The sequence below is a fragment of the Bubalus bubalis genome, chromosome 6 (assembly GCF_019923935.1).
Source record: "Bubalus bubalis isolate 160015118507 breed Murrah chromosome 6, NDDB_SH_1, whole genome shotgun sequence".
In the NCBI taxonomy this organism is placed as follows: domain Eukaryota; kingdom Metazoa; phylum Chordata; class Mammalia; order Artiodactyla; family Bovidae; genus Bubalus; species Bubalus bubalis.
Genome location: NC_059162.1, coordinates 95,250,536 through 95,268,107, shown reverse-complemented (window position 1 = coordinate 95,268,107; position 17,572 = coordinate 95,250,536). Strand labels below are relative to the sequence as shown.

Genomic DNA, 17,572 nt, shown 5'->3' with positions numbered 1-17,572 from the left:
GAACAATGCTAAATGGGAATTTCCTGGTGTCTAGTGGTTAAGACCACGCGCTTCCAGTGCAGAGGCTGCAGGTTCGGAACTAAGATCCCATATGACGTGTGGTGTGAACAAAAACAATACTGATGAAAAAGGTCTATGAAAAATTAAATCAAAGAAACTCTATATGATGAAATTATCAGGACCATTTAATAGTACTGTTCATGTTACCACCATGTAAAGAAATTGGTATTAATTCACTTGGGATATTATTCTAGTCATACAATAGACTTGCCATGAAGTAGAAACAATGTAAGAATCTGTTCCCTTTTAAATATTTACCAGAAATGCTTACGTGATTCCAAAAATCTCTCCAATCCTTAATAATCTCAAACTCAAGAAAAATTCTCTACAACATTACCAAGTCTGTCTGTTTCCTCTTAACGTCAATATAAAGGGGGGCGTGGAGGGACATTTAGTTATTATCTCAAAAAGAGTTCTTTAAATTCCTGAAAAATACTGGTAAATTGAAATCTGGTTTCTCATATATTGGGTTGGCCAAAAGGTTAGTTTGGTTTTTTTTCTGTAAGATGGCTCTAGTAGTATTCAAAACAATTTTGTTAGAGTATAGTGTGATGGCTGTCATATCAGTGTACATTTTAAAAAAATAAAAACTGGTGAATTTTTGTGTAGCCATTTTAATAGAAGAAAAACTGGAGATAGAAGAAAAAGCAACATTTCAACATATTATGCTTTATTATTTCAAGAATGGTATTAATAAAAATGCAACTGTGATGCAAAAAAAGATTTGTAGTGTATGAAGAAGGCACTGTGACTGACTGAATGTGTCAAAGTGGTTTGCAAAGTTTCATGCTAGAGATTTCTTGCTGGACAATGCTCCAAGGATGAGTAACCAGTTGAAGTTGATAGAGATCAAATCAAGACATTAATTGAGAACAATCAACGTTATACCATGCGGGAGATAGCCAACATACTCACAATATCCAAATCATGTGCTGAAATCATTTGCACTAGTGTGGTTATGTTCATACTTTGATGTTTGGGTTCCACATAAGTTAAGTGAAAAAACCTTCTTGACCATATTTCCACATTCGATTCTCCACTTAAATGTAAATATTCTATTTTTAAAACAAATTGTGACAGGCAATGAAAAGTGCATACTGTATAGAAATGTAGAATGGAAGAGACTGTAAGGCGAGTGAAATGAATCACCACAATCACACCAAAGGTCGGTCTTCATCCAAAGGTGATGTTGTGTATATGGTGGGACTAGAAAGGAGTCCTCTAGTATGCAGTGTCTTCTGGAAAACCAAACAGTTAACTGCAACAAGTAATGGTCCCAATCAGATCAACTGAAGGCAGCAACAAAAAGTGTCTGGAATTAGTTAACATAAAAGGATAATCCTCCATAAGAGTAATGTAAGAACACATTTTTCTTTGGTGACCAGGCAAAAACTATTATAGCTTGACTGGGAAGTTCTAATTCATCTGCCATGTTCACCAGACATTGCACCTGCAGATTTCCATTTATTTTGGTCTTTACAAAATTCTCTTAATGGAAAAAATTCCAATTCCCCGGAAGACTGTAAAAGGTACCTGGAACAGTTCTTTGCTCAAAAAGATAAAAAATTTTGGGAAGATGAAATTATGAAGTTGCCTGAAAAACAGCAGTAGGTAGTGGAACAAAATGGTAAATATATTTTTCTGTGAAGTTCTTGGGGAAATGAAACATGCGTCCTTTTATTTTAAAACTAAAGCAACTTTGTGGCCAATCCAATACTTTATCCTGGTGGCATCATCACCAGTTCTTTAACCCTTTTTGGTATAATATTTCAATTAGTAGGTATTGCATTCTCGTAGGCTCTCAGTTCTTGATACTCATTTTTGTTTAGTTTACTATTTTTAAATGTACAGTCCAATGGGTTACAATAAGTTCACAAACTTGTGCAACCATCATCAATAATGAATTCCACAGTTCATCACTCCAAAAAGAACCTCCCCCAAAATGGATAAAGGATTTAAATGGACATTTCTCCAAAGAATATGATATACAATAGCCAATAAGCACCAGAAATAATGCCAGGTCAATATCACCAGCCACCATGAAATGCAAATCATAAACCAAAATGAAATATCACTCTACATTTACTAAGATGGTTTTATTAAAAAGACAGAAAATAACAAGTGTTGGTGAGGATATGTTGAAATTGGAAGCCTTGTGCATTGCTGATGGGCATGTAAAATAGTGTAGTCACTCTGGAAAACAGTATGACAGTTTCTCAAAAAATGTAACCTAGAATTACTATATGACCTAAAAATTTCACTTGTGGGTATATATCCAAAAGAGCTGAAAGAAGGGGCTTCAAAAATATTTGTCCACCCATGCTCATAGCAGAATTATTCACTACGGGTAGAAGGTAGAGGCAACCCAAATATCTCGTCAATGCATGAATGGATAGAACAAAATGTGGTACAAAAAATACAATGGAATATTATTCAGCCTTTATAAAACCATGGAAAAATCATACATATGGCAAATTCAGACATTTTAAAATTTTTAACCTTTTTTTTAAATTTTTTTTTTAAATTTATTTTTTAACTAAAGGATAATTGCTTTACAAATTTTGCTATTTTCTGTCAAACATCATCAGATTCTTTTTAGAAAGCCAAAAATATTTTAGAACTCTGAAAATTCACTAAAGTAGGGAGAGAGATGCACACAAAAACAAATGTGTACACAAATAAATATGAAGATTTAAATTGGCTTTCCTAATTTCTTAAATATTCTATGGGTACCCATATGAAGACCACTGTGTTGTATTTAGATTACAGTATATTTCTCATCATGAAAAGATGTTGCATGTAAATAAATACACAGTTAAAAATATTTAATATTCTAATGGATTGTTGCATACCTAGCTGTTTATTATTAATTAAATGCAAAAAACAAAAACAAGACAAAGGAAAACAGTATCAGAACACCTAAGTTCATTAGTAGCCATGACCCATTCCCCTTTCTTACTCAGTCAGGTGTCCCTGACAACCATGAATCTACTTAAAAAAGAATGTTTTTTAAATAGGCTGTAATTTTTAGAGAAGTTTAGGTTTACAACAAAATTGAGAAGACAGAGTTTCCACATACCCCTTGCCCTGACACATTCACAGCCTTCCCCATTACCAACATACCCTACCAGAGTAGTGTATTTATTACAACTGATAAACCCACACTGACATGTCATTATTACTCAAAGACCATATTTTATGTTAGGGTTCTCTTGGTGCTATACAGTCTATGGATTTGGACAAATTTATGGCATGTACCCACCAGTACTCTATTATACAGAGTAGTTTCAGCCCTACTAACCTTACGTGTTATCTCTGTACATTTGCCTATTTTGGGCACTTCATATAAATGTAATCACACAGTATGAGGACTTTTTGTGTTTGGCTCTTTCATTTGAATAATTTTTTCAAGATTCATCTAATTTTTTCTTTTTTTAGCCAAGTACTGGTATCTCATTTTCATTTGGGTTTGCAATTCCCTAATGACTAAAGAAAGTGAAGTGACAAGTGCCTAAAGAAGGCAGAAAGTGAAGAAGAACTAAAGAGCTTCTTGAAGAAAGTAAAAGAGGAGAGTGAAAAAGTTGGCTTAAAAATCAACATTCAGAAAACTAAGATCATGGCATCCAGTCCCATCACTTCATGGCAAATAGATGTGGAAACAGTGGCTGACTTTATTTTTGGGGGCTCCAAAATCACTGCAGATGGTGATTGCAGTCATGAAATTAAACGACACTTACTCCTTGGAAGGAAAGTTATGACCAACCTAGATAGCATATTCAAAAGCAGAGACATCACTTTGTCAACAAAGATCCATCTAGTCAAGGCTATGGTTTTTCCAGTGGTCATGTATGGATGTGAGAGTTGGACTGTGAAGAAAGCTGAGCGCCGAAGAATTGATGCTTTTGAACTGTGGTGTTGGAGAAGACTCTTGACAGTCCCTTAGACTGCACGGAGATCCAACCAGTCCATCCTAAAGGAGATCAGTCCTGGGTGTTCATTGGAAGGACTGATGTTGAAGCTGAAACTCCAGTACTTTGGCCACCTGATGCGAAGAGCTGACTCATTTGAGAAGACCCTGATGCTGGGAAAGATTGAGGGCAGGAGGAGAAGGGGACAACAGAGGATGAGATGGTTGGAAGGCATCAGTGACTCAATGGACATGAGTATGGGTGAACTCCAGGAGTTGGTGATGGACAGGGAGGCCTGGAGTGCTGCGGTTCATAGGGTCGCTAAGAGTCGGACACAACTAAGCAACTGAACTGAACTGAATGGCTAAAGACGTAGAGGAATTTTTTATGTGCTTACTGATTACACAGTCTTCCCTGATGGCTCAGTAGGTAAAAAATCTGCCTGCTATGCAGGAGATGCAGAGACACTGGTTCAATTCCTGGATCAGGAAGATGCCCTGGAGGTCTTCAGTATACCTTCAGTACCCCTACTCTAGTATTCTAGCACATAAGTATGAACTTTTCCTCATTTTACCATTGGGTTATTTTTCTTTTTGAGCTGTAAGAGGTTTTCACATATTTGAGATAAAGTCCCTTACCAATGTATGATTTGGAAATATTTCTTTCATCCTGTGAGTTGTCTTTTCACTTGACTGATTCTGCTCTTGGAGGCACAAAAGTTTTTAATTATGATGAAGCTCAATTTACCTGCTTTCTGTTATTTATGTTTTGATGTCATATTTAAGGAATCATTGCCTAACCCAAGGTCACAAAATTATTTCTACGTTTTCTGTTAAAAGTTTTATAGTTCTAGTTTTTACATTGAGATCTTTGATCCAAGTGAATTGATTTTTGTATATGATGTGAAGGAATAAGCCAATTTTACACTTCTGCATGTAGATATCCAGCTGACTCAGTTTATTTCTGGACTTTTAATTCTATCCCACTGATGTATATGTCTACTATCATGGCAGTAACTTAGCCTTGATATTCACATAGAATTTTAATTCACTTACTACAAGTGAAACTAATGACATCAAATTAATATACCACTTACTTTTATTGCATCTCAGTATTTTTAAATCTTATATTTTAGAAAGGTGTGTTATGCTTATGCAATTAACTTTTAAAATCTTGTTGCATGATATGTATTTAAGGCAAAAGTGTACTTTAAGATAAAAATAAAATTATTCAGAAAAATTCTTAATTATAGAAATTCAAACACCATGGCAACAGAGGCCTCCATTTCAACCTTGAGCCTTTTAAGTAACACCTTAATGATTAAAGGGATATTTACATCCCACAGTAGTAAATATGTATATTTATGTATACATAGTTTGGAGAAGGCAATGGCACCCCACTCCAGTACTCTTGCCTGGAAAATCCCATGGACGGAGGAGCTTGGTAGGCTGCAGTCCATGGGGTCGCTGAGAGTCGGACACAACTGAGTGACTTCACTTTCACTTTTCACTTTCATTCATTGAAGAAGGACATGGCAACCCACTCCAGTGTTCTTGCCTGGAGAATCCCAGGGATGGGGGAGCCTGTTGGGCTGCCGTCTATGGGGTCGCACAGAGCCGGACACGACTGAAGCGACTTAGCAGCAGCAGCATATACATAGTTATTATCTATTGACTAGTTTTTTCCTTCTCTCCCTCTCCCTCCCAATCAAGCACATATGAAATTTTAAAATTCACATGTAATCACAACATTTTAGAACCAGAAAAATTCTTGGAAATCATTTTCTATTTTTTATAGATGAACCAAACCCAGGGTAGTTAAATGAACTGCCCAAACTCATACAGGGAGAGAGCAAAATATCAGATATTAGAATCTAGGTTTCCAAATTTCTTTTCAACCACTGAATGCTAATTCATGTAAATATTTGCTCATTCAACAATCATTAAAAGGCGCTAGGCACTAGGCTTAGTGCTGTAAATATGAAGATTGAATGACTGAGATCCTGCCCTCAAGGAGCCTACCATGAAAAGGAAAACAAACACAAGGCAAATAGAAGGACAGAAATGCTACAACAGAAGTGTCTAACAAGTGCAATGAGACACAGGGACCTTATGCATATTTTAAGGTTCATTTTATATTTTCACTAGAAAAACAGAGCTTCTGCAGTCTTACACTGAAAAAGCCAAACAAACGAAAAAGAAATACCAGGCCACTCAGGCCTAGATGATCATATAGCTTTCTAGTGGCAGGGGGTTTAGACCTCAGATTCACTAATATCATAATGCAATAATCTTTCCACTATCACAATTAATTGCCAATTGAGAAGTACTGTTAGATTAAAACCTATAACACTGAATCTTGGATAGACATTCACTGTACTTAACATTAGGCTTATCTCTATCAGAGAACAAAAAGAGAATTACATAAATGGATATAGAGTCATGCTTTCGAAGTGGGACATATTCAAGAGGTACAGCAGGTATGTAAAAATTCTAGACTTGTTTAGCTTTAAAATCTACAAAATGGAAGTTTCAGTCTCTTTCATAATATGGTTTTTCTCCTTCAACTACGTGGCTTTATTTATTTTTTTTAACTCTCTGCTCACAAAGCAAGGAGAATTTTATCGGTATCATTAAATATCCTCCTTATGGACAACCTGAAAACAATTCAGCTTATTTCAGTCAAACAGGAAGTCATGGTTCCCTAATCTCTAACAATGAAAGAGAAATTACATTAATAAGATAGTTTTATTTAGAACATTTTTTTGTCTTTTCACTCAATAGTTTAATCTTGGACTTCCTATGATATATAATTTATGCTGTCTTCCCCAAAAACATAAATAAAAGTTTGTACTTTCTCAAATGGAGGTTCTTTAATCCTAAATATCCCCTCACAGATATAAGCCTAGTATTTGTTTAGGAGACAGAAAATAATGCTCTCTTGGATGCCTACAATCATTTCTAGTCATTCCTAGCTAAAAGTTTAACTAGGAAGTTCCTCTCTCACCTTCTTCTGAAATTGGTGCAATCATTTATTTCTTCACTATTTTTCCCCACCTAATGTCTCTAAATCAAACAGAATAAACATCAGGTTTTTATACTAATACTTTTAATTATTTCTAATTTGTGGGCATCTGAATTTTGTAGCATAAATTTTTAGCAAATTATTCCATAATCAATGTGTGGATTAGCTGTGGCTAAAAAGAAAAAGATTTCTGTCTTGTGTTCAGCCACATGGATTCCATACCTCTAGACACCGAAGACTAAAACTCTGCTGGCATTTTAAAAATTCTGTACTCTATGTGCAAATCTAACTGGTTTTCCACTGTCACTTATAAGTCTTTCCCAGCCTTATTCTTTTCCAAAGTACCTTCTTTTCTCTTGTTTCCTTCATCCTTTTCCATCAAGTGTCCATGTTCAATATTATTTCTCCCCCTGCTCTCCCTCCACCCCTATGTATTAGCTGTAAAATAGATGTAAAGCTTGGTGTAAGTCCAAAAATTTTATGATCAAAATACATACTTAGCAAATTGTTTGGCTAAATCTTTCATGTATGATGAAAGATTATTACCACAATTCATTAGCAAATTATAGACTTTGAAATGTAGGCAGACAAATATTTGGCCCTGTATCAATCAATTTGGACCAGCTGGGTAGAAATTCACACAATCCCAGGAAACCCGGGAAGTGAGGTGCTCTTTCATTTTTCATTCACTTGAAACATTAAAGAAAAATTATCATTCTATAAAAATGTTCACTTCTCAAGATTTTAGCAGAGCTATTTTAGATTGAGTTTTATTTTCAGTCAATTACTACTTTAGTGGCCAATAAACTGATCATTTTCCTTGCAATTGACTGCAGAATAGTGCCTAATGCATATACGGGCATCTTGACTATTTATATTTCAGTTTAAAAGCTAAATATTTAATAATGATTCTATTGCCCTAAAAAGCAGATGTGGGGAGAAGCTATGGGGACTCTACATATACTAAACCAGTCTGGAAACTAATTTTGCAGTTATTCATGATAAATAATATCATTAACATTCTTCCTCTGAGCCTCTCTTGCCTAGTGAGGTGACCCTTGTACAAAGATTCTGATTGATCCTGTGTGTCTGTTTTATGGGGACAGCTGCACTTTGGGAGCAACTTAAAACAAATTTCATCTAAGGGGCATCTAATCCAGTCCTTGGTACAAGACACATGGAAAAGTCAGTGTCAAAATTAAACAATGCCGGCTTTGCAATGAGCAGATGCTTTTGCCTTGCAGCTGTAAAAACCTTAAAACAATCCAGTACTCTACTGTCTGGTCACGCAATGACCACAAAGCAAGGAATACATTTTGTCATTTACAGAAAATGTTTGCTATGAGCTTTTAAAGTCTTTTTCTTCTAAAAAAATGTTTAAGAAAATAATAATAGGAATACATTGAGGGTAATACAAGGTAATAGAGCCCTAGACTGAGCAACAAAATTTTTTAAAGTATATTTGCCAAAATAGATACGTTTGAAAAAGGATAACTACTTGGCTAAATAGTATTAGACCACACACAAGACACATTAGACAAAAGAAAAATTACCATACGCAGACATTTTAAGAGGTTATAGACAAATAACGTTTGGTATATAGATAAACATGTAAATATTTCCTATATGCAGACCTTATTTCTATACACCTAGTCTTAGTCTAGCTTATGTATAAGCACTTTATGTTCATTTACCTACCCAGCCTTTACTTCTTTGTTTTTGTTTATGGTTTTGCTGGGGGGAGAGTGGGAAAATATAATTCTCTTTTATATTTTTATAATTATATAAAGGAGGCTACATAATTCTCTTTAATATTTTTATGTCTATATAAAGGAAGCTATATAATTCTTATTTTATGGCTAGAGGATAGTATAATGTTAAAACACATCTCAGCTTAAGTAATGTGGTATTTACCAAGGTATATAAACCACAGTATTTTCCAACCTTTACCCACAGAAGAGAATCTTGTCTCTGACATTCAGGAATCTAGGGGTTAATATTTTAATACTGAAATAAACTCTTCTTCATGAGGAGAAAAGCTCCAACTACTGTGTGTGTGAAACCAAAGATTAAGCCCCACCTAAACAAATGACTGTATGGTCATGATCAATCCACTTCTGCTAAATGAGGGTCTAGCTTTAAACATAGCTTTTTATGGTACCTACAAGAAAGAGAATCTAGTAGTCTTACCTTTATTTTAAATAGTCTACTGCAAAAAAATTTTTTCAGTAAGTTCCCCTAATCATTCAGATTTTTTCTTGAAATCTCTTTTCCCCCAACAATATCAATTCATTAACACCTCATTGCTTATAAATTTCATTGGATATTTTGTTAGTTGAAAGTCTGGGGATTCCCCTTATATTCCTCTCCAGCCTACAATCTATATTTGAATGAACAAGTCCCAAAGTAATGATTGCATTAATAGGAAATTAATTTAATTTAATTTAAATATCAAGCAGCATGTTATCCTCTTCATTAAAGATCTTTGAAAAGTAAAATTTTAAATGTTTTTGTGGTTGTCTTTATATTTCTATATTTTATTTTCTAAGAATATAACTAAAACATATTGACATATAAAGCATATTGGTGCATTATGCCAAAATGTAAACTCTAGACATTTGTTTTTTTGTAAAATGTTTATAATTATCACGTAAGTCATATACTATTGGTATGATTCTGTTGTTCTTTGCTAATGGCTATATTTAAAATAAACTTGATTACAGTGTAATATGTGCCATTAAACAAAAGTAAACAGTGGAACAAAAATATATCATAAGAGAATTATGCCTGAAATATAAAAATGCACAAAATAATTTGCATGTGATCCTTTGTACTTTAATCCATATACCTTAGAATAAGAATTAACTTTTTTCACTGTCAGTATTCCAAGTTACAATTGTACACAAATAGCTTTAAGAATAAAAAATAACTATAAATTTGCACAAACTAGGTTTGCTTATACTTTCTTTTTTATTTTATAATAATTTTGGTTACTAATCAGAATTATGCTAAGCAGAGCTGTGCAAAAACAATTTATTTGGAAGTTCATTTGAACTTAAGGTTATTAATTACACAAGTCCAATTTACATTTGTTGGACTTTAATACATTATATATTTTTATGGTACCATGTGGAGATTTGGAAAAATGGTTGGCTCAAATAAGTGATTCTCTTTTAAGTGCATTTTATCCCTTTCAGTTTACTCAGTAACAGCGATATATTTTTAAAGTATATATTTTACTCAAAAAATTCATAAGTAAGTCACAAACCAAAAGCTAACAGATGTGTGACTTCTAATTAGTTATAATAATCTCTGCTTCAATGCCATTAGAATGAGCCTTTCTTTTCTTTTGAAAACTAAAAAAGCTTTCCTTTGAATTTTAAACTGTCAGGGTGCTTCAAAGTCAATGTACAAAATCTGCTTTGATTAAAATTTTAGACATCTACAGTGATAACTTTATGAAAGGAAAATATTAAATTATAATTATCCTAAACAGACACAGTCTTGTGAAACTAACCCTACATTCATGTTAAAACACAAAGAGTTGAATATAATGAATTTGATTCATCCTCGAACACAAAGCTTCACCACAGTAAACTCAGTCAACTGTTGCTCTTGCGCCTATATTCATGGTGCTTAAATAGCGCACTTTAAAACAAAAAAAACTCCAATTGGCTTTTCAGACATCCACCCTCCCCAAAAATAACGCACTTGAAAAACTCAAATGATATGAAAGGCTTCAAGGCCTCTTTTCTCCCTTTCATACCCTCTTTTTTTTTTATTTCTGTTTGCAGTAATCTGCCTTTCTCTTTCTCTTTCTCATTGCTACAGAGCAAGCGAGGAGGCTCAGAGCTTTGAAAAGGGGGCTCAGTGTGTAATGGGTCTACTAGAATTAATTTACTTGCACCAAATCCATTGAGCACAGAGGGATTTTTCCCCCCTCTCTCTCTCCCTCTCTCCTCAAATCATTTGGAGTCGAACGCAGCCCCCCAGCCTTTGTAATTCTAGTAAAGCACTTAAAGTGCACAGTAGGTGTTCATGAGGACCATCTGGTCAAAAGCAAAACAAGCTGCTGATTTTGCCTTTGAATAGAATGAAGCAAGTGTGAATTAGTCTCTTCAATTAGCACTATTACAACCTGTCAAGTGCATATTGTAAAACAGGATTATTACAGTATTGGTCACCAGTGCAATTATTTACTCTCTGCCTTTTCTTGCATATAAAAATGTCTTATGTTTATTAGTTTCTGATAACTGAACATAATATCTCTTACCCCAGGCATTTAAAACCTACCAACACACAAATCACAGATTATGAAATACAGTCGGCTAAGAAGTTGCTCAGATACACATACCTTAAGTAACAAAGGTCTAAACCACTGTCAACTTTTTAACAAAATTTCATTGTTTCTATCTTCTTGAAATGTAGGAGAAGAAATACTTACATGGGCTAAAAAAAAAAAAGCCCAACAGAGATTATTTTAAAATACTTTCAGAGGGAGAGAAAGACTTGTCAGTTCCAATGGCTGCATTGTAAATATTAAATGTATTTCCTAAGGAGATAATTTATTAAGCATCACAGAAAACCCAATATTTATAAACTGATCATTACTGATTTGTTCATTCGAAATAGCATAACTTCAACACTTCTCTGTTATAAAGTGCAACTTGAAACTTATACATGCATATTTAAAAGAAACTCATAATCTCCTTTACTGAAAGCTGAAGAAAGGCTTGAATTCACTGCCCAGTTGCTTAAGAAATTATCTTTTATTCTTGCTTAGATATCATTTGTGATTTCAAATTAAAAAAAAAATCAGACTATGATACATGCTAATTAAAATGGGTTCATTCTAATTGAGCTTATATGTCATTTATCTTGCAATAAAAATAAACCACTTAAACTTTTAATTAAATAAGCACACAATTTAATTTATCCTATTGCATATGAACATTCTCATCTCCCTACTCTTCAGTTCTGTGCCAGCAGCCCCTACACTCTCCATACTGGAAAACAAACAAACCAACAAATAAACAAACTATATCTAAAACATATATAGAAAGGGCATGTTAGTTAAGAAGTTACAGTCAATAAACTACTAGAAAATTGTTCATAAGTATAATCTGTAAAAGACTACATATTTAATTACTGGTACTAACCTCTAGCACTAAAAGAGAATAGTTTGAAATATATGTTAGTCAAGCAAGTTGAGAAAGTAGGAAAAGAAAAATGTACACAAAACCCTAACAGGAATTTCAATTTGCAGAATCAGAATTAGCCTCATGAGTTCACAGTTATTTAGCCGACATTATTTTCAAGGACTGATATGATTTATTTAATTTACTTCTTACTTGCTAATTCAAATTTGTAGCTTCCTACTTAGCAATCACTAGTATTAGTAATAAAATGTTCTACTATTTCATGCAATATGTATCTTTATAGGTTGTCAATTTTTCCCTTTAATTCCCATTAAGAAATAAATCAACATTAACAAGAACAGTGAAAATTTTAGGATAAAGGGAAACTCAGAAAAGAATTTAAATAATTCCAATAGCTATTCATCATGCTTTCTGCTGTATGAGACAAGGAATACTCCATGATTCAGAACCAAAATTACTTAGTTTCTTTAATCCTTATTATTCTGGATCATGTGTATATTCCTTAAATTTGTATGACATCTACAAAGCAAAGTGGATATTTTGTCTAACAGGAGCTTCTGCAATAGCAAGATGGACAACAAAGAACTATTTTCCAAGAAAAGTTGGCTTGATTTCAGGGACTTTATATCCTTTACCACACCTGGGATTAGGATTTGCAGTAGGCAAATCAATCTTTTCTTCCCCTTAATTTAACCAATCCCAAGTGCTTTTGTAACCACAGATCTTTAATAGTATTTGAAGACAGAATTACTTAGATCTATACAATTAACTGTTTAAAAAATCTAAATTCTCAGGGTAGAAAATTCATTAAATTAAGGTAAGCTTGTTTAAATTTTCAAGGAAAGTCACTACAGTGTGCCAGCCAGCTAACTGAGGACCTCAAAAGTAGAAATATCATGAAATTATCGTTACATTATTTGATAATTTTTATAAACTATCTTGTCATAATGGAAAAGGATAATGGATTTTTTATTCTTATGACTACTTGCAACCCTCCATTTTGACCTTTTTATACTAATATTGCCTTTTCCTCAAGTAGGAGGATAATGTAAGTGGAAGGATTTGTAAAGAGCTTAAAAAAATAACCTCAATATCTAACTAGCTTAAATTAAAGTCTAGAGCACCCAAAGGACATAAGTCATGCATTGTAAGGCAAGAGACCAGAGAGCCAGAATGAACAAACACTTGTACAACTATCGGTTTATCACCACTAACTTGCATGAACATACGGTCAGTGAAGAGTTATTTAAAATTCAAACTGCATCTAAGTTCTATTTTCCAAGTCAGTATTTTTTAAAATGTATTTTGTTAATTAAAAGTTGAAATTATAGTGCCTTTTTTGATCCTATTTCATTTAAAAGAACTTTCCCTTTAGGGTGTAAATATTGTAAGAGTTTTCTTTTTAAAATACAAGACTTTCAAAATACCCCCAAAATGACATTTTCCCCATCTAAAACAAAAATAATATACTACTAAGTGAAAAATAAAATCAAGTTTAAAAAAAATTTCTTCCTTTATCTCATATGTTGCTTAGAATTCTTCTTGAACCTTTTAAACAATACTGAAAAGAGATTTCTGAAACTGGTGACAAAAATTAATTTACAAGTTAGAATATATGATATCATTAAGCTTCCATAGTAACAGCAAAATTTCTAGCATTAAATAAGTAACACTGTAAAATCATTTCAAGATTATATTTTTGTTGTGTTGCAACGTGACTTTCCATCAGGCTACTACAAAAAAATACATGTATTTAAGTGTCACTGTGGGTTGCAAGGTGGTAGCATAAGAGCATTTCGTCCTCCTGAATCCCCTTCCAGGTATTCCAGAAGTTGAAGAAGAAAGGTCTTAGAGGTAGGACTACAGAGTAGGACCCAAGGCCTAAAGAATATAATCCACATTCCTTTTCTAACCTGTACAGAATAGAAGAGCCTATGTGTACCTGTCTGCCCACAGATATTAGAAATGAAAGTATTTATTTTTTTCCTGGCAACTAGTATTTCAAAATATTATTTTAGGTCAACTTTTAAAAAAGGAAAAAAAAAAGAGAGAGAGAGAGAGAAAAGGAAAAAAAAAACCCAAACTCTTGTTAAGAAATACATTTAAGAACATCCATCTGCAAAAATACTTTTGAGACATTTTTCATTTAGAAAATGATGTAAAAAGATTTACTGTTTTCAAGTCCTTGAAGCTTAAAATATATTTGATAATCTAAATAGCAGGCTACAGAGAACAGTTTCAGCCAACTGTGGCGTACAATGGCACATTTACAGAATTTTAAATATTTCTTTTAATAATTGATGTAGTCATTTTGAATCATTCTGCATAGGATATCAGGTGTGAGCAGATTGCATTAACGCTGCTTAAACATTTCAACTTGTCAGTATGGCCAACTCGATTTCGGAAATATTTGCAGTATTTTCCCATCGAAACAGTAATAAAGGCAAAATAAATATATGCCACTACTTTATAATCACCGAACATTAATGAATATTTTATGTCTTTTTAAATCTCCCTGTTTAATTTAAAAGGGTGAAATTAAGTCTCCTCCCTGCAATGTGCCAATTATCTGTAAATCAAACAATAACTTGGCCATTATGCTCCTTTTTGTTAATATAAGAGAAGCTAATTTGAAAACACTGAATGGCATTTTTAGACTATCAGTTTAATAGTCCTCTCTGCCCTCTTGTGGGAGAAAGTTGAAACACACTCAAACTATAAAAACTGGGAATGTTAAAACAAAAATAGAAAAAATGGTAAATTTTGGCTATAAAAATCTCAATCAAAAAGAAAAATAGGGCAGTCTATATTTATCCTTCATGCATTCTACTAGTCTTCAACTTAAAAAAGTAAATCAATAACAATGAAATTTCTCTCTCATTATCTGTGCTTTTCTTCATTAAATTGAGGTTATTTATTATGAAACTAAATTTCTTATTTAATTTTATTCAATATATAATTTAAATTTTATAATCATGAAGTTCCAAGAATAACTTTCCAATAGGGCCAGAGCTATTATTTTTATTTTATTATTTTTAACATAAAAACAACAATGATTCTTCAAGGAATTAAAATCTTAAATCAGAGAACAGAATATCCATTTTAGAGATTTTAAATGAAATGGCAGTTACTATATTTAAAATCTTAGAAAAAAAATCAAATAATTTAAACCTAAAATTCAAATTAAGGGCCAAAAAAATTTTTTTTAAATCTTAGTTACTAGTCAATAAACTATTCAAGTGATAAACAGAGAAAATAAACTTCATGTAATGAGTTCTTTATGCCAAACTCAGCAGTTGAAATTTATTGATAAAATGAAAAAAGAAAACCATTAACTGTCCAGGCATTTCAGAAACAATTCATTTACTTCTGAAGTATGATTAGGATGGAAACTTGTTCTTTCAATATGACATTAATAATTAGTTTAAGCAATGTAGTCCAAAAAAATTTATGAAATAATCCAAGATTAAACATGATTAATAAAAACATGATTAGACACATGACTGCTGTCTTCATATCTTACAAGAGGTAATGTGACATAATCATTTCACTGTTTCTAAACACAAGTCTCATCATAGCCTTATACATATCTGCCCCGCCCCATCCAAGGAGATAAATTACTAGCTTTTAGGTGGGTGGGGCCACAGACAAGAAGTTACCTCTTCTCTCTTGGGGAAGGTTCTTTTTTGAAACAGTGGCCCTGGTTGGCTCCATTGAAGAAAATATTGACACTATAAATAGATTCTTATTAGATACTCTGGGCGAAATGACTGGGTTCCTACAGCATCTCTAGAACACTGCCCACGGCTAGAATTCAGCTGCTTAAGAAAAGCCTCTTCAATTCCTTTTGGAAGCAGGCAGGATACACATTATAAATAATACATTTGAGAGCAACCGTTCAAATAAAATATAAGCATGTCTGAAAACACATGCTATCAATAATTTCCAAATTAGTATTCTGAATAATTACTATAACACTGTGAAATATATAACAATGAGTTATTTTTAAGAAAGGTTTTAAAAGTTGACTGTTTTAAGAATTATCAAGAGCTTTCATTTACAACATCTATCTTTCTAGGTCAAGTAATAGATCTACAGTAATCATTGATGCTCCAGTTAATTAAAATTAAGAAACCAATAATGAAACATAAAGAGAGTTTCCAACCAGAACAGATAAGCCCACTTTAACAGGGTCAACATTAGCTATAATGAGCTACCTTTATTCCTTAACTGTGAGACATAACTCACCTCTTGAATGGTACTGCTTCCTGAGAAGTTCAGGTTGTACTCCCGCTGGACTTCTCGGTGGGTGATGATCAGCATGAAGTTTTGATTTAATGACTCCTGCAGGGCACTGAAAGGGTTGAAAGAAAAACAAGGAACTCTGAGATGAACAAGTTCTAGCTTGCTTTACAGTTAGCTGCAAAAACCCCAGGAGTACCATAACCTCCACACAGGCATGTCCGGGCCCAATGTTATCATCTTTTCAGCTCCTAAAGGCAAGAGAGCATGCTGAGAACAACCAAGGGGAGCTAACTTGTTAACTCCTTCTCTACCAAGGTGTTTTTAAACTTCAATTATAAATATATTGCATACATAAGAATTTCTACAAGTTATATGCTATTGCCTACATATGTATTTTCACCAAGAGAAGCATATTTGTCAACTATATTAAATTCCAAATATGCTACTAAAATGTACACTCAAAGACTCTGGTTTCCAAGTGAAATAGCAGTTCTAGAAGAACAGAAATTTGAAACTATACTCATGAGTATTGTATAGGAACATAAATACAGCTTCAGTAAAAATTGAGAAACCACTGAAATCTACAGAACTTTAATTGCTATACCATAATTCCCTCAAAATAACACGCTTTCATTTAGGACTCAGAAAAACACAGTATTTAGAAATTGGAGAACTCAGAGCAACATTAAACTCTATGCCAAAGTTCCAAATAGTAAGAAATGTGCCAGAATCACAAATAACAAATACATTTAGCCACATAAATTAAGAAACATAAGCCACGGTTCGATTTGTTTATGATAATATTAAAAAGCACTAACAGCAATAAAAATTTTTAAATGTCACCATTACATATGAACAATCTGTATTGCTAGTCTCAAGTGTAATTATGCCATACTTATGGAATAAAAAATAATATACGATTCTGGCCTTCATCACTCCTCCTTTGCCAATATGTAACTATGGGATAGATATACGTACAAAGTAAGATTAGAATTAGGCAGTTATCTGTATCTTGGTGTCTCCCATAGGGTTCACAGGTTAATTACATATTCAAAATATCTAGGAAACACCAATATACAGCATGAAATATTATTAATCAAAGTCAAAGAAAACAATACAGTTTCTTTGGGCAGGGACCTCTGTCACTGTAGCCTTACCACTTAAGCGTGATGGCTG

At 33.2% G+C, this 17,572-nt stretch overlaps 1 protein-coding gene across 4 annotated transcripts in view; it reads right to left on the bottom strand.

Moving 5' to 3' along the window:
- The window catches only part of FAF1 (Fas associated factor 1), a 513,649-nt gene that overhangs the window by 255,425 nt on the left and 240,652 nt on the right, over window positions 1-17,572 (bottom strand). For all 4 annotated transcript variants that reach the window (XM_044945026.2, XM_044945027.2, XM_025289476.2 and 1 more), the window contains one exon: window positions 16,400-16,505. In XM_044945026.2, the coding sequence (XP_044800961.1) occupies window positions 16,400-16,505 (106 nt within the window). The remainder of the gene's footprint in view (window positions 1-16,399; window positions 16,506-17,572) is intronic.